General features: G+C 36.6%; 1 protein-coding gene across 1 annotated transcript in view; it reads left to right on the top strand.

The window, feature by feature from the left end:
• Nucleotides 1–8,254, top strand: part of LOC129540400 (mitochondrial adenyl nucleotide antiporter SLC25A24-like) — a 66,734-nt gene extending 58,480 nt beyond the window's left edge. Inside the window, exons 6-7 of the mRNA XM_088834999.1 lie at nt 4,210–4,377; nt 8,195–8,254. Coding sequence (XP_088691125.1) covers nt 4,210–4,377; nt 8,195–8,254 — 228 coding nt within the window. The remainder of the gene's footprint in view (nt 1–4,209; nt 4,378–8,194) is intronic.
• Nucleotides 8,255–18,189: the final 9,935 nt, after the last annotated feature.

Genomic DNA, 18,189 nt, shown 5'->3' with positions numbered 1-18,189 from the left:
ATGGTTTATTTCTGGGCTCTTGACTCTGTTTCATTGATTTGTATATTTGTATTTATGCTAATACTGTATGTTTTGTTGCTATAGTTTTGTTGTATAGGCTGAAATCCAGAAATGTGATGCATACAGCTTTGTTCTTATGTATCAAGATTGATTTGGCTATTTGAGGTCTTTTGAGGGTCCATACTATTGGATTACACCTCACAGACCTGAAAGCCTTGTACTTGTCTAGCCTTGAGATAAGAGAAAGAGCCTAGAGTCAACAACAGAGACATCAGTGGTTTAATGGATAGGGGGATTTACACAGCTAAAGCAAGGTCCTGGTGCAATGTCCTACTGTGTGCAGCCCTTGGTGGGCAGGACATGGTAGTAGTCTTTGCTCCTGGGATGAAAGTTATCAGTTACAGTGGGAATTGACATCAGGTTGGGTTACTGATTACCAGGGAAATTAGCAGAGGGACACACCTTCACCACCACTTTGATGGTCTATTCAGTTCAGTTCAGTTCAGTTCAGTTCAGTCCCTCAGTCATGTCTGACTCTTTGCAACCCCATGAATCACAGCATGCCAGGCCTCCCTGTCCATCACCAAATCCCGGAGTTCACTCAAACTCATGTCCATTGAGTTGGTGATGCCATCCAGCCATCTCATTCTCTGTCGTCCCCTTCTCCTCCTGCCCCCAATCCCTCCCAGTATCAGGGTCTTTTCCAATGAGTCAGCTCTTCACATCACCAAAGTATTGGAGTTTCAGCTTTAGCATTAGTCTTTCCAAAGAACACCCAGGACTGATCTCTTCTAGAATGGACTGGTTGGATCTCCTTTCAGTCCAAGGGACTCTCAAGAGTCTTCTCCAACACCACAGTTCAAAAACATCAATTCTTCGGCACTCAGCTTTCTTCACAGTCCAACTCTCACATCCATACATGACCACTGGAAAAATGATATCCTTGACTAGATGGACCTTTGCTGACAAAGTAATGTCTCTGCTTTTTAATATGCTATCTAGGTTGGTCATAACTTTCCTTCCAAAGAGTAAGCGTCTTTTAATTTCATGGCTGCATTCACCATCTGCAGTGATTTTGGAGCCCCCCAAAATAAAGTCTGACATTGTTTCCCCATCTATTTCCCACGAAATGATGGGACCAGATGCCACGATCTCAGTTTTCTGAATGTTGAGCTTTAAGTCAACTTTTTCACTCTCCTCTTTCACTTTCATCAAGAGGCTTTTGAGTTCCTCTTCACTTTCTGCCATAAGGGTGGTGTCATCTGCATATCTGAGGTTATTGGTGTTTCTCTCTGCAATCTTGATTCCAGCTTGTTCTTCTTCCAGCCCAGCTTTTCTCATGATGTACTCTGCATATAAGTTAAATAAGCAGGGTGACAATATATAATTAATTGCATAAAATTAAAATCAGGTATTCTACTCGATATTCTAATGTTGCATGTCCGAAATACTAATTGTTATTAATATTAATGTTATAAACAAAGAAACAATGTATATTCCATTTCAGTAATTTTATGCATTTTAATATTTTTATTTATACAGTATAAGAAATGGCTTAGTTCTGATGGTGCTAAAATAGGAATTATTGGAAGATTTATATCTGGTTCACTGGCTGGTGCAGCTGCACAGACCTGTATTTACCCTATGGAGTTATGTACTATTACAAAATTTTAACGAAAAGAATGTTTTTAATGCAAATTATAATTTAAAAAAATAAGTGAATCACAGATCAGTATTTTATACAATAAATATCTTTATAGCTATAAGATGTGTCTTACACGAAGTATCAGTTGTCCTTAGTAACTGTCAGTTTCCCAGTCTTTTTTGGTTTAGGATAAAATTAGTATTGTACCAAGAAAATAAATAATTTCATTGATTAATTAATTGATAGAATAACTTATTCATTAATAAAATCAAATTTGTATTGAACACCCACAAACTTTAAAGTACTTCTCTGGATCCAGAGTTGAATCAGACAGGCATTTTGGTCATGGAGCTTATTATAGTCCAGAAGGGGAGATAGAATATGTACATCAGTAATAATGAAAAGTGAAAATGGAAGTTGCTCAGTTGTGTCCAACTCTTTGCAACCCCAAGAACTACACAGTTCATGGAATTCTCCAGGCCAGAATACTGGAGTGGATCCAAATATAAATATAAATTCTAGAAGGAAGATCAATACCAAGTATTATGGACATTCAGAAGGGAGATATTATTCCAGTTAATGGATTTCATGAAGGACCTGAGTTGAATGTGTGAGTTTGACTTAGAATTTGAATGTTTGGAGATGATGAGGAAGTGGACTTTAAGTGTAAATAACAACTTGAGCAAAGGAATGGGGGTATAAGAGCAGATATTCAGGCGTAGATACGACAATACTATAAATAATGGGTTGGGACCAAATCAGAATGGCTTGTCAATGCAACTTAAATTTAGCTTTAAATTCTTAAAAAATAAGAGCTGTTCAAGACTTTGGAGCTTGAAGTGTAATCCTGGTCAAGTTTTTTAGAGGAGCAGAAACTAGAGAAATGAAATGACTAGATATAAGATATTGCTATCATTCAGAGAAGTGATAATAAGGACTTGACACATGATATTGACTAGGAGAAACTGACTCACAGTAGAACAGTCATAAGAACTGATCACTTGAGAAATGGAAAACAGAAGAAAGGGAAAGGAAGATGGCAAAGTTCTGTCTGGGTTCTGTGTCCAAATGTTTAGAAGAGTTATGTCTGAGTTAGGTCTCTAACAGAGGTACAGAATGGAGGAAGTGAGCCAGACTCTGAAAGATGATGAGTTCAAGTTGCCTGTATTGAATTTGAGTTATTGGTGGGCAACTGAGTTATGATTTTCTACAGGCGGTTGCAAATTTAATACTAAGACTTGAGAGATTTCAAGTCTTGACGTGTCATCTGTGAAGAAGTGTTAGTTAAAGCCTTGAAATTGCTTAGAAATAAGTCATAATTTTATTTTTAACTTTTGAGAAAATCTTAGTTTAGAGAATGAAAGGAACAAAAAACATGCCAGGGAAGCAGACAGAAAAAATTTACTTGGGTAAGAAGAGAGTGCACTGCCCTGGAGAAGGCAAAGAGTTTTAAGAATGGAATTATCCAAAGTGTTGGGTCCTACAGAGAAGTTCATAGAGAGGGCTTCCAACTGACTACTCAGAGGAAGCTCCATCAAGACATACAGTTGTCCAATCAAGACAAAGTTTGTGTTTTTCTTGTCTTGGATATTTTAGAGAGCCATTTCTCCAAGTATATCTGCGTGTGTGCATGTTAAGTCACTTCAGTTGTGTCCGACTCTTTGCAACTCTATGGGCCAGAGCTAGCCAGGCTCCTCTGTCCATAGGATTATCCAGGCAAGAGTACTGGAGTGGACTGCCATTTCCTCCTTCAAGAAGTGTATCTGTAACTCCCTTAAATTAGATTAATACAAATAAAAAGGGCAATAAGTGAAGTTCTATCAGAAGAATTACACTAAACATAGGAATGTGGATCACAGACAGCCTACAAGAGGCTATATTGTCTTCATAACCCATGTTATGTTATTACTTTATGAGCACAAAATGAACCCAAGTTATATTAAATTAGTTTATAAACCTTGTTGTTAACGATAGTTCCCAGAGTATGTATTTTTAGCATATTACAGAATGTTTTTTCCATACTTGTTGTTCACTTTACCATGATCATATACTATTTTAAAACTTGAATTTTGGCTATAGCTGCTTTATTTTGGGCTTTCCTGGTAGCTCAGACAATAAGCAATTTGCGTGCAATGCAGGAGACCAGGTTCAATCCCTGGGTCGGGAAGATCCCCTGGAGAAGGGAATGGCTACCACCTCCAGTATTTTTGCCTAGAGAATATGTTATTGCTTTATCTTAAATCAATAATGTTATCTCAGCTGATTTGATTTAGAATATGTTTCCTTATAGCAAATGAAATATGTTTGAGTGGCTTTATCAATTAAAGCCACAAATGCTTAATTATATTTTCCTGTTTAAATAATTAAAAAAAAACCTCTGTACTGTACTGTATCAGTTGTTTATAATTAAGAGTTAGCAAAAAGTTAAAATTATATTTGAGATTGCTTTCTTTTTTATTTCTATGATAATTAGCAAACATCCTGACCTAATACAGTTTAATCGATTGCTAGGTGAGTTGAGTGAATCTGATCAATATATTTTTATTGTATTCTTTCACATTTAGGTTATAAAGACCAGACTGACTGTAGGTAAAACTGGACAGTACTCAGGAATTATTGATTGTGTCAAGCAGCTTCTAAAGCAAGAACGTGCTAGAGCCTTTTTCAAAGATTATATTCCTAACTTGCTAGGAATTGTACATTATACAGGCATAGATCTTTGTGCTTATGAGGTGAGCTTATTCTTATAACATTATGTTTTGTTTTAGATTTGAAAATTTGATTCAGTACTAGTTTTTATTCTAAAAATCTGGCTATAAAAGACTTTTCATGAAATAGCTTCCAACCAAGAAGTGAACTGAATTGTTTTATTTGGCTTTTCTTTTTATATGTTAGTTGTTTGCTAGTCTAGTAATAATTTTTTGTTTTGTGGTTTTTTATTTGAATTAGTTTTTGGTAATAATAAAGAAGGACCTTTCTGTGAAGCCACTGTCACCTTGATAGCAAAATCAAACATACTACAAAAAAAGAAAATTGTAAGCCAGTGTCTTTGATGAATATAGATACAAAAATGCTCAACACATTTTTGTTACAAATCCAAACACATTTTGTTGCAAATTCAGCAACACATAAAAAAGATCACACACCACAACCAAGTTGGATCCATCCCTGGGTCAGAAGATGTTTCAGCATACACAAATCAATCAGTGTGATACAGCACATCAGCTAAAGAAAAGATGAAAACCACATGATCATCTCAATTAATGCAGAAAAAGCATTTGATAAAATTCAATATTCATTCATGATAGAATCTCTCACCAAAAGGGTATAGAGGGAATATTTATGACAAACCCACAGAAATATAATACTCAACAGTGAAAGCTATTATGAAAACCTTCTTTCTAAATTCTTAAACAAAACAAGGATTGCCCACTCTCACCATTTCTATTCAACATAGTATTAGAAGTCCTAGTCACAGCAATCAAACAACCAAAAAACCTAAAAGATATGGAAATTGGAAGGGAAAAGGTAAAATTGTCATTATATGCAAATAGAAAACCCTAAAGACTCCACACAAAAACTACTAGAAATAATGAATTCAGCAAGGTAGCAGGTACAAGATTAACACTCAGAAATCTGTTGAATTTCTTTACACTAACAATGAAATATTACAAAAAGAAAAAGAAAATTCCTGTTTAAAATTGGGGCCAAAAAACACTAGAAATAAACCTAACCAAGGAGGTGAAAGACCTGTACACTGAGAAATATAAATCATTGATAAAGGAAGCTGAAGAGATTTAAAAGCTGGAAAGATATCCCATGCTTTTGGATTGGAAAAGTCAATATTGTTAAATGGGTCATACTACACAATGCTATCTACAGATTTAATGCAATCCCTATCAAATTACACGTGATATTTTTCACAGAACTAGAACAAATAATACTAAAATTTATATGGAACAGAAAAGGCTCAGAATTGCATGAGCAATACTGAAGAAAAAGAATAAAGTGGAGACATAACCTTCCTAGATTTCAGACAGTACTACAAAATTTACAGTAACCAAAAAGCGTGTCATTGGCACAAAAACATATATATCTAGATCAGTTGAACAGTAGAGAGCCCAGAAATAAACACATATACCTGTGATCAATTAATTAATCTTTGACAAAGGAGAAAGGAATATACAATGGAGAAAAGACAGCCTCTTCAGCAAGTGGTGTTGGCAAAGCTGGACAGCCTCATGTAAATCAATGAAGTTAGGACACTTCCTAACAGCATACACAAAAATAAATTCAAAGTGGCCTAAAGAGTTAGATATAATACATGACCCCATAAAACTCATAGAAGAGGACAGAGCAAAACATTCTTGAACATCAGTTCAGTTCAGTTCAGTTGCTCAGTCGTGTCCGACTCTTTGTGACCCCATGAATCACAGCACGCCAGGTTTCCCTGTCCATCACCAACTCCCGGAGTTCACTCAAACCCATGTCCATCGAGTCGGTGATGCCATCCAGCCATCTCATTCTCTGTCGTCCTCTTCTCCTCCTGCCTCCAATCCCTCCCAGCATCAGGGTCTTTTCCAATGAGTCAACTCTTCGCTTGAGGTGGCCAAAGTCTTGGAGTTTCAGCCTCAGCATCAGTCCTTCCAATGAACACCCAGGATTGATTTCCTTTTGAATGGACTGGTTGGATCTCCTTGCAGTCCAAGGGACTCTCAAGAGTCTTCTCCAGCACCACAGTTCAAAAGCATGAATTCTTTGGCACTCAGCTTTCTTCACAGTCCATACATGACCACTGGAAAAATCATAGCCTTGACAAGACAGACCTTTGTTGGCAAAGTAATGTCTCTGCTTTTTAATATGCTATCTAGGATGGTCATAACTTTCCTTCCAAGGAGTAAGCATCTTTTAATTTCATGGCTGCAATCACCATCTGCAGTGATTATGGACCCCAAATCATACCAATACTTTGCTTAAAAAATTTTTATTTTATATCGTAGGATAGTTGATTTATAATGTATTGGTTTCTGGTGTACATCAAAGTGATTCAGTTATACATATACATAGATCCTTTCTTTTTCAATTCTTTTCCCAGTAGAATTCACTGTGTTATACATTAGGTCCTTGCTGATCTTTTATCTAGTAGTGTGCATATTTTATCTATGGTTCTTTAGTAGTTGTAATTTTGATGTTTTCCTGAGAGAAGGTGAGCTCAAGTCCTTCTATTCCACCATCTTATATCCCTTCCTATACCAAAGTTTTCTTAAGTGCATCTCCTAAGACAGAAGAAATTAAAGCAAAAATAAGCAAATGGGAAATACTTTTGCACAGAAAAGGAAACTAAACAAAATGAAAGTACATTCTACAGAATGAGAGAAAATACTTGCAAACAATACAACTGACAAAGGTGTAATTTCTAAAATGTAAAAATACCTCAGTATCAAAAAAAGAAAAGAAAAACAACAACAAACAACTCAACCAAAAAGTGGACAGGAGTCTAAAGAGGCATTTTTCCAAAGAAGAGAAACTAAAGAACTTCTTGATGAAAGTGGAAGGGAGAGTGAAAAAGCTGGCTTAAAACTCAACAATCAAAAAACGAAGATCATGGCATCCAGTCCCATCACTTCATGGCATCTGGTCCCATCACTTCATGCCAAATAGATGGGGAAGCAATGGAAACAGTGAAAAACTTTATTTTCTTTCTGCCATTAGGGTGGTGTTATCTGCATATCTGAGGTTATTGATATTTCTCCTGGCAGTCTTGATTCCAGCTTGTGCTTCATCCAGCCTAGAATTTCTCATGATGTACTCTGCATATAAGTTAAACAAGAGTGGTGACAATATACAGCCTTGTCATACTCCTTTCTCAGTTTGGAACCAGTCCTTTGTTCCATGTTCAGTTCTCACTGTTGCTTCTTGACCTGCATATAGATTTCTCAGGAGGCAGGTAAGGTGGTCTGGTATTTCCATCTCTTTAAGAATTTTCCACAGTTTGTTGTGTTCCACACAGTCAAAGGCTTTAGTGTAGTCAATGAAGCAGATGTTTTTCTGGAATTCTCTTGCTTTTTCTGTCACCTTATGTTGGCAATTTGATCACTTATATGTTGAATCTAAAAAATAGTATAAATGATTTGATTTACAAAACAGAAACAGACTCAGAGGCACATAAAATAAACATATGGTTTATTTGATTACCAAAGGAGAAGTGGCTACAAATTAGGAGCATAGAATTAGCAAATACACACACTATATAAAATAGATAAGAATTTATTGTATGGCACCAGGAACTATATTCAGTATACCTTATCTAGTGGAAAAGAGTCTGAAAATTTATATACATACAAAACTCTGATATACACCTGAAACAGACACAACATTATAAATCAACTATAGTTTAATTAAAAAGAGAAAGAACAATAAAACCCCCAAACTGAGATGAATATACTCCAGAGCTATTTGTGGCGATTACTCAAATTCTAAATATTTTACTCTAAACTTATCATTTCATTTTTTTTATCTAGGAATTTACTATTTATGATTGTCTCACAGTTTTCTATTGTACCAGTTACTTTAAAGTTGAAACACCGCTATGAAGAAGAATTAAGTTGACATCTGACATTTACTGTGAATTTTAAGTAACATAAATGCTACAGAATAGTTATGAGGTCATAGTTAAGAGGGGTGGGTCTGAAAAAATAATTAAGGACCTCAGTGCTGATAAAATAGTTGCTTTCAACTCTATATGCATATCAGAATCATCTGCCTGTGGATATTTAAAAAATAAGATTATTGGGCTATATCCTAGGATATTTTGATTTCATTGTTGGAAGAGGCCTGGAATTCAGGTTTTTTAGCTCCCTAGAAAACTCTGATGTAATATCAGTTAAAACTAAGAAAACTGAGATAATAGTGTACAGTTGTGAAAATAAGAATTGAGGACAATAGTAATTGGGGGGTGTGGGGGGAGAGGCAAGAGCGATAGTGTAAATAGCCTTCTAGTGAAGTGTAGGTTGCTCCCCTTACCTCAGCCAGTCATTTCATTTTATGGCTATTCATCTGCTTCAGGTAGACCACTTTAGCAATATATACCAGGTAAATAACAATATACACCATATATTTAACAATATATACCAATCAACAACGTCCTTGGTTATAAGGACATTGAGAATATGTGACTAGATTAACTTAAATTCTTTCTCAAGGAAAATATCTCTCTAGGTACCATCCTAGTGGTATTTCTGGTGAGTGGTACCACCATTATGTGAAAGATAGCCAATTTCATTTAGCACTGAAAGAAATACAGTTACATTTTCATAGAATTTATTCAATATTATACCATATATTTCTTTTCTTTTCTATGATCGTATTAAAATAAATTGTTTGCCCCTGTTTATGTTGGGCTCCCTCCATTCTTTTATTTTTACAGTTAAATATTTTTTGCTGTTGTAACAGAGTGCCATTACCCATTTCTCTCTTTATTATTGCATAGCTCTAATAAATGTACACTGAGTAAGGACATTTTGAAATTTATTTTTTCAAAAGTGTCAAATTATATATTTGATAGTAATTGTCCCAGTACATAATGGTGGAGTTGTATCCTTTAATTAATGAATAGTTCTAAAAGCACCTAGTGATATTTTCAACCAATTATTTGTATATAATTTTTCTGGCTATTTTTACTCACGGAAAAGCAAATCTGGAAAGATGAATCTTTCTTAAAATTTGAGAAAATATGGGTTTGTTAATTTAGAGTGCATTATTCAGTCTTCTCTGCAATGTCCTGTTAATCCCTCTGAGAATCTCCAGATTTTGCTTGGGTCTTTGAATATCCTCACAGACCAAAACAATCAAGCAAAACAAAATAAAGCGTGAACAGAGAGCAAACAGAGAACTCACACTGAGATTGTGTGAATCATTAATTTGAAAACATCTGTGCACTCGATGCCCGATAGGACGCCAGAGATGCCTCCTCTGTACAAGGAAGGGTAAGAACAGTCTTTTGTGAAGATTTTGGAAAGAACGGTTACTAAAATCAAGTGACCAAGCTTGACTTATCATTTTTCAGCTTTCTGACCCGATAATTCATTTAGTCTCTGAATTACGTTCTTCATTTATAAAATTTATAAAATGAGGTGACAGTATTAACAAATTTCTGTAGGGATTAAATGAGATGATGTCGATGAAAATGCTCTTTATAATTCTTGAATCAAGAAGCTACTCAAAAATGTTTATTGAAACTGAGTGAGCAATGAACTTTGTTCTACTTAGGCTTGCTGTGCTGTGCTTAGACTTGCATAGTGGTTAAAGGATATTGACTACTCTTTTTTCTGCCGGCATTTGAATAATCATTGGCTAGAACAACATACACGGAGAAGGCAATGGCAAGCCACTCCAGTATACTCTTGCCTGGAAAATCCCATGGATGGAGGAGCCTGGTAGGCTGCAGTCCGTGCGGTCGCTAAGGGTCGGACACGACTGAGCGACTTCACTTTCACTTTTCACTTCCACGCATTGGAGAAGGAAATGGCAACCCACTCCAGTGTTCTTGCCTGGAGAATCCCAGGGACGGGGGAGCCTGGTGGGCTTCCGTCTATGGGGTCACACAGAGTCGGACACGACTGAAGTGACTTAGCAGCAGCAGCAGCAGCAGCAGCAGCAGAACAACATACAAGAGGCTCTCTAGACCCTGGAGTAGTGATTTTGCTGGGATGTAATACACTGTCTCATGCTTGTAGTCAGATGGCCAGCTTCCCTCTGATACTTATTAAAACTCGTATGCAGGCTCAACGTGAGTTTTGTATAAGTGAAATAATCATAAGTTTTAAAAGTTATTTAAAATAATTTTAATGAAACAGTAGTAAGAACTAACTTAAGACTGTTAAAAAATAAATTGTTTTAAATGAGTAGAAATTACTGATTTCAAAAACAAAAATGGTAGAATTAATAAATAAATCAAAAGCTAGTTCTCTGATATTTAAAGCATGAATCTTGGATTTGTTGTTTCATTGCAAAGTTTTGTGAATTTTAGATTTTATTTCTTCTCCAAAGTTCTATTTGGAACTCTCCACATTTCCTTCAATTATTGATGATTTCCACAGAGTTTCAAATTAGGCAGTTCCATGCAGAACAATAGAAAAGATTTTTCTTTCTTCAAATTGAGTCAGCATTTGCTCAATATGCACATATTTCCCCCTAGTTCTGCTCTTACCTATGGAACTGAATGCAGTTATTTTGTATTCCAGTACATTTAGTAAGAGATATTAAGTAGAGGGTATCTATTTTGTTTCTCTCAAGTGAAATATTAGGAATTTAGACTATAAGAAAACACGTGTCATTTTTTGATAAGAAAAAGAAACCCCACATAATCTGATTGTCATCCTGAGTTAACTATTCAAGGGGTCATGTGGTAAGTTACTTCTTTTAAATGCTTTTTCTCCTCTTTTCAGTGAGATTTTTAAATTTTATTTATATTGCAGTTCAGGTGAAGATCTGTCTATCCCTCTATCAAACTGTGTATGTCATCCACAATTCCAGATGCTCCTTTGAGGTCCTTTGTGAAAGAATTTCAAGTGTTGTCCAAGAGGGCTTTCTGTGTCGTATCCAGTTTCAGTCTTGCTCAATATAGTTTCCTCTACACATAGGGCTCTCTCTTAGAGTACAACATTTTGTGGAGATTTCCGAGATCTCCTACTGCTGAGTCCTCTGTTCCTCCCTAGGACATGTGTTACAAACTCCTATGCCAACTTCTTAGGGGCCTTAGGGCAGCACTCATGCCCAGTTTTGAAATTTTCAGATTTTCGCTCTCTCCCATTTTCACTGAAATGTATTTAAGGGATTTTATTTCCTTTTACTTTTCCTCCAGTTTCTAGGAGAAGTAGAACAATTGAAAACTTAGCATCTACCTCATTTCAGAGGAACCAGGAACTCCAAGTAAGACAAAATATATTCAGTTGAATATTTAGATAGTTTTCCCTTGTATTTGACATTTATAATAAAGGATAAATAAGCATGTTTGTATACACACACAGAATTACACAAATGTGACAACAACAGATGCAGAGAAGCTGCTTTGGCAGCTCAAATACCACCAGCAGTGTTACCATCAGTGATATTATTTTCCCAAATGGTAAATGTTTACTTGGTAACATTCTGAACAAAAGAAATGTGATTTTCCCTTGCTTTACATGATACTTTCTTTCTTGAAATATTTACTAAAAATTAAAACAGTGTAAAAATAGATAATAAACAGGTTTTACTTGCACAAATGGCCAGTGGGGTGTTTAAGTCATGTATGCAATATTTTGTGCAGAATTGTGTCTCACATTCCAGGACATTTAGCATTCCTGAGTCCTCCCTCATAAATGTCAGAGCCAGCCCTACAAACATTCAGTTCAGTTCAGTTCAGTCGCTCAGTTGTGTCCGACTCTCCGCGACCCTATGAATCACAGCATGCCAGGCCTCCCTGTCCATCACCAACTCCCAGAGTTCATTCAAACTCATGTCCACAGAGTCGGTGATGCCATCCAGCCATCTCATTCTCTGTCGTCCCCATCTCCTCCCGCCCCCAATCCCTCCCAGCATCAGAGTCTTTTCCAGTGAGTCAACTCGTTGCATGAGGTGGCCAAAGTATTGGAGTTTCAGCTTTAGCATCAGTCCTTCCAATGAACACCCAGGATCTCCCTACAAACATTACGACCATCAAAAAGTGCTTCTACAAGTCTGTTAAGACTAAAGGCAAAAAGAACTGCACATGAGCATTATGCTATAGTTGATAAAAATTGCTTCCCACAGAGGTACAGTTTAACAAATCTGAAACCACTATACATGTATGGGCTTTCCTGGTGACTCAGACAGTAAAGAATCTGCCTGCAATGTGGGAGACCCAGGTTTGATCCTTGGGTTGGGAAGATCCCCTGGAGAATGGAATGGCAACCCACTCCAGTACTCTTGCCTGGAGAGTTCCATGGATGGAGGAGCCTGGCGGGCTACAGTCCATGGGGTTGCAAAGAGTAGTACACAACTGAGCAACTAACACATACATACATATATACTGAAATTTGATAGTTAAGTACATGTTGGCAGATGACGGGAGGCACCTTTCTCACTGCTGGAGTGGAAGGTTAGAGATAAACAAGAGCAGGAGGCCCTATTCTGTGTGTTAAGGGCTGCTGTTGCAGACATCACTAAGAACTCATGTTTATCTTAATGTAGATAAAGATAGTTACATATAGCGAACATTTGTAGTTAGCTGTATTTGCAGCATACACACCTATATTTCTTTGTCTCATCAGCTGAAATTGCCCAGAGAAACAACACCCCTGTAGCAGTAAGCAAATCTTATGCCCAGATCTTAGTTTCTAATACCATTCTCCAATAAGGAAGCAGGACTCCAGGAAACAACTGGTTCTGGGAATTGGGAAGTAAGTATCTGTGATGACCCTGAAGCATCTTGTAGTGCCAAAAAGTAAAGAAGTGCTCACAAAACCAAATAAAACAAAAAGCCAAACCCACACATGTGCACACACTGAAGGAAATTTGTCAGTGGGGCACAGAAGCCCACAGAAAGAGCTCCAAATCACCAAAGCTGGAGAAATTTGAGCAACAGAAGGTATGGCATTATAATCCAACATAAAATATTCATGAGTATACGTTAATGTAAATTAATGATTGAATAAATTAACAGAAAAGAAGAGACAACTCTTCTTTGCAGAATAATTCCAGATAATTTATGTAGATGCTACTTCCTCAACTCCCCACTCATTAGGTGTGGGCTATGCATAGTGAATTTCGACAAGTGTAATATGGAAGGGGGAAAAGTTACTTAGATTAAATGGAGAAATTTGACAAACATTGCTTCAGCCAGCTAGTCAAAGTCAGTATCAGCTAAATTATACTGATAATATGTACTACCAATACCATGTGATGAGAATGGCAATTTACCTCTGTGTCTTCCTCCCAAAACCCCTTAATTATGAGAAAGACATCAGAGGAATCTAAATTGAGAGAGAGTTTACAAAATTCTTTGATAGTACTCCATAAAACTGTCATCAAAGTTTTTCAAGATCATCAAAAACAAAGAAAATCTGAGAACTCTCATAGGCCAGCCAATAGGAAATTAAGGAGACATGATGACTAGATGGAATGTGGTGTTTTGGGTGGGATTCTGAAAAATAAAAGGGGCAGTAGCTTAAAAACAAAGAAATCTGAATAAAGTGTGGGTTTTAGTTGATAATTTAGCAATATTGCTTCTTTGTGACAAATGTGCCTTACTAATTACAAATGTTAATAACAGGAGGAAATTGGGCATGGGATACCTCAGTATTCTTTGTATTATCATCACAAATTTCCTGTAAATCTAAAACTATTCCAAAATTAATTTTTTATTAAAAATAATTTTAAAGTTCTTTCATAAATTTTCAAGTTGCTTCCTAGGAGATGGTATTGCTCCACCTACTGAACACCTACTGAATTAATCCCATACTTTAAGCTCTGATGGCTTCCCTCTCCTTGCTCACTTAGAAAAATTGAAGGTAAAGGGGAATGCACACAAGCATTACCTATTTAAAGGAATAGCTAATGACACTGTTTCACTTGCCATAGGGTTTGTGTGAATTATTTTTACTAGATAATTTGATTTTCTGCCCAGGACAAAATTGTTATGATGATGATGTTGTTAATTACATTAATATTGATGATGCGATATTAATGATAAAACAGAGGGAGTTTTCAAGCCAGGCTTCAACAGTATGTGGACTGTGAACTTCCAGATGTTCAAGCTGGATTTAGAAAAGGCAGAGGAACCAGATATCAAATTGCCAACATCCACTGGATCATTGAAAAAGCAAATGAGTTCCAGAAAAACATCTATTTCTGCTTTATTGACTATAACAAAACCTTTGACTATGTGGACCACACAAACTATGGAAAATTCTTCAGGAGATGGGAATACCAGATCACCTGACCTGCCTCTTGAGAAATCTGTATGCAGGTCAGGAAGCAATGGTTAGAACTAGACATGGAACAACAGACTGGTTCCAAATGTGGGAAGAATTATGTCAAGGCTGTATATTGTCACCCTGCTTATTTAACTTATATGCTAAGTACATCATGAGAAACACTGGGCTGGATGAAGCACAAGGTGGAATCAAGATTGCTGGGGGAAATATCAATAACCTCAGATACACAGATGACACCACCCTTATGGCAGAAAGCGAAGAACTAAAAAGCCTCTTGGATGAAAGTGAAAGAGGAGAGTGAAAGCGTTGGATTAAAGCTCAACATTCAGAAAACTAAGATCATGGCATCTGGTTGCATCACTTCATGGCAAATAGATGGTGAAACAGTGGAAGTGAGAGACTTTATTTTGGGGAGCTCCAAAATCACTGCAGATGGTGATTTTAGCCATGAAATTAAAAGATGCTTACTGCTTGGAAGGAAAGTTATGACCAACCTAGACAGCCTATTAAAAAGCAGAGACATTACTTTGCCAACAAAGGTCTGTCTAGTCAAAGCTAAGGTTTTTCCACTGATCATGTATGGATGTGAGAGTTGGATTATTAAGAAAGCTGAGCACTGAAGAATTGATGCTTTTGAACTGTGGTGTTGGAGAAGACTCTTGCGAGTCCCTTGGACTGCAAGGAGATCCAACCAGTCCATTCTAAAGGAGACCAGTCCTCGGTGTTCATTGGATGGACTGATACTGAGGCTGAAACTCCAATACTTTGGCCACCTGATGTGAAGAGCTGACTCATTGGAAAAGACCCTGATGCTGGGAAAGATTGAGGGCAGGAGGAGAAATGACAGAGGATGAGATATTGGATGGCATCACTGTCTCAATGGACATGAGTTTGGGTAGGCTTTGGGAGTTGGTGTTGGACAGGGAGGCCTGGCGTGCTGCGGTTCACGGGGTTGCAAAGAGTTGGACACGACTGAGCGACTGAACTGAACTAAGTCAACTTCATAGATACTTAATTTTTTTCTGATTTGTTTTCAAATGGAACTAACTTTTGAACATTTGACAAATTACATATAATCTGGTATACTGAAACCCAACTCAATTATATTTAATAAGAAAAATCTGTTTGTACATCTCTCTCTATATATACATCTATATACTCTTCTACAAAATTCACTTCTCCCCTTTCTTATTTGGATTCACTGGGAACTGCAATTTAATGCAATAATCCTGGCCCATGGACATTGTTATTTGCTCATGGTGAGCACCTAACCTAAATTGAGGAGTCCCTCAAGAGGATTTGGAAACTTAGTGCCAGAAGAAGTGTTACAAAGGCTGTCTCTGGTGCCTGAGGTAGTAAGATATGAAACTGGGAGATGTTACATCCATGTTTCCTACTATGTGAAGAAAAGGGATTTGCGTTGTGGGAGAAGACAGAAGCAGGAGCACAGATAGGAGCAGAGACACAAGATACAGAATCTTGAGGCTGTTCCAGTTAATGATTCTTGGTTTAATTTGCTTTTATTTTTTTGGCCATGTCTCTGAGCATGTGGGATCTTCGTTCCCCAACAAGGGATCAAACCTGTGCAGTGGGAGTGCAGAATCCTAACCACTGGACTATAGGGAAGTCCCCTGTAGTTCTTATTTTACCTGAGTTCCAGATTTAGTCCTTCGCTTCTTGCATACATTAGTCAGTGTGGGTTTCTGACACTTGGACTCTCCAAACACTATCTCTTTAAAGCCTACTAAGTTACTTGATGGAGAAGGAAATGGTAACCCACTCCAGTATTCTTGCCTGGAGAATCCCATGGACGGAGAAGCCTGGTAGGCTACAGTCCACGGGGTCGCAAAGAGTCGGACACGACTAAGCGACTGAACGGAACGGAAGTTACTTGAAGTATTTTTCTTTGAAAATAAAAAGTATAGAATTAGGGTATGACCATAAACTGACTATATTCACACACATGTAATATAACGCCTTATAGAGTCAACATCCACAAGACTTTTAAAGACATGAAAGTGAAAGTTGCTTAGTCCTGTCCGACTCTTTGTGACCCCATGTCCTATACAGTCCATGAAATTCTCCAGGCCAGAATACTGGAGTGGTTAGCTGTTTTCTTCTTCAGGGAATCTTTCCGGCCCCGGGATAGAACTGAGGTCTCCCGCATTGCAGGCGGATTCTTTACAGCTGAGCCACTAGGGAAGCACAAAGACATGAAAAAGGACATGAGAAGACATGAAAAAGGAAGGTTAATTAAAAGCAACAACAGTAATGAAGAAGAATCAACACTATAACAACTTGAAAAAGTGGAACATTTTGATAACAGAAGGTTTCAAGTGTTACTGAATGAACTTTAACCATTGTTTCCCCCTTCCCCACCCCCACCCCAGCACAAAGTTACGTTATATCCTTCAGGGCTTAAATGGATGACTGCGTCACTGAGAAATCATTCACAGGGATGGTAAAGTTCCTGACTCCAAAGGAAACTTACTTTGTTATTGATGTTGAAGGATGTTGATGTAATAGATTGTTTTTGCAAAATATAAAATATTTTTTAAAGTAAATATGTTACACTTAAAAAAAACTAACGTAATGGGTTTTAATATAAAGCATTCCTTTAGTTTTACTGGAGCACATAGTGAATGAAGATGGACAGAGAATATTTCTCTAAAAAGAAAAAAATGTTATACCCAGGTTTTAAATAATATTTTAGTTCTGTATTTTTTATTGGTATATTTTAGGAATCCATAACTATATTGATGACTAAAAAATAAAGACCTACTAATCTTCCTTCTTTCCTTTGTTCTGTTGCCTGCCTGCATTACCATATGTTTTTACTATTAATATATATCCTAAAGCTGTTCTTCATCTATAATTTGGAGCATCCTCTGCTGAGTTGGTAGCATTAATCTGTGGTCATTTTTTCAATAGTGGATCCTTTTCCTTCAAAAGGAGAATAACACTTTGAAAATGTACTGAAAAGATGGACATTCTGCAAATTGAATTGCTCTCAAACTATATCAAACTTGTTACAAAGATACAGGTTCAGTTACATTACTACAAAGAAACAAGTGATCATGAGTTTGAAGGTCTTATGAAGATACAAGAAAACAATGTAGAAGATATTTAGTTTTTGAGTATACATAGCAAAAATATATGAAAGAAATAAAGCAAAACAGCTCATTTTAAATATGAGTGATGAACCCTTTAAAATAAAAGAAATGTGCATTTGAAATTTCTCTATGCACTGCGAAACTGTTAAAATGAATGTTAGAAGAGCGAAATTTTAATTTTTATTGAAGGATAATTGAGTTACAATGTTGTTAATCCCTATTGTACAGCAAAGTCATTCCATTATACATAAATATTATTTTCCATTATGGTTTATCATAGGCTTTTTTAAAAAATTGGAGGATATTTGCTTTACAATGTTGTATTAGTTTCTGCAGTACAACAAGCAAATTTTTATTGTTTTGTAGATTCTTAGTTTTATTGTTATTATATGACCAAAATTTCTTCTAGTTAAAGTTATCCTGGAGGTATGATTAATTTATGTTCCGTCTGCCCTGACTAAACTATATGTTCTCT

Source organism: Moschus berezovskii, chromosome 4 (assembly GCF_049115385.1).
Source record: "Moschus berezovskii isolate FMDL1 chromosome 4, NW_MosBer_1.0, whole genome shotgun sequence".
NCBI lineage: Eukaryota > Metazoa > Chordata > Mammalia > Artiodactyla > Moschidae > Moschus > Moschus berezovskii.
This window is presented reverse-complemented; position numbering and strand designations above follow the sequence as displayed.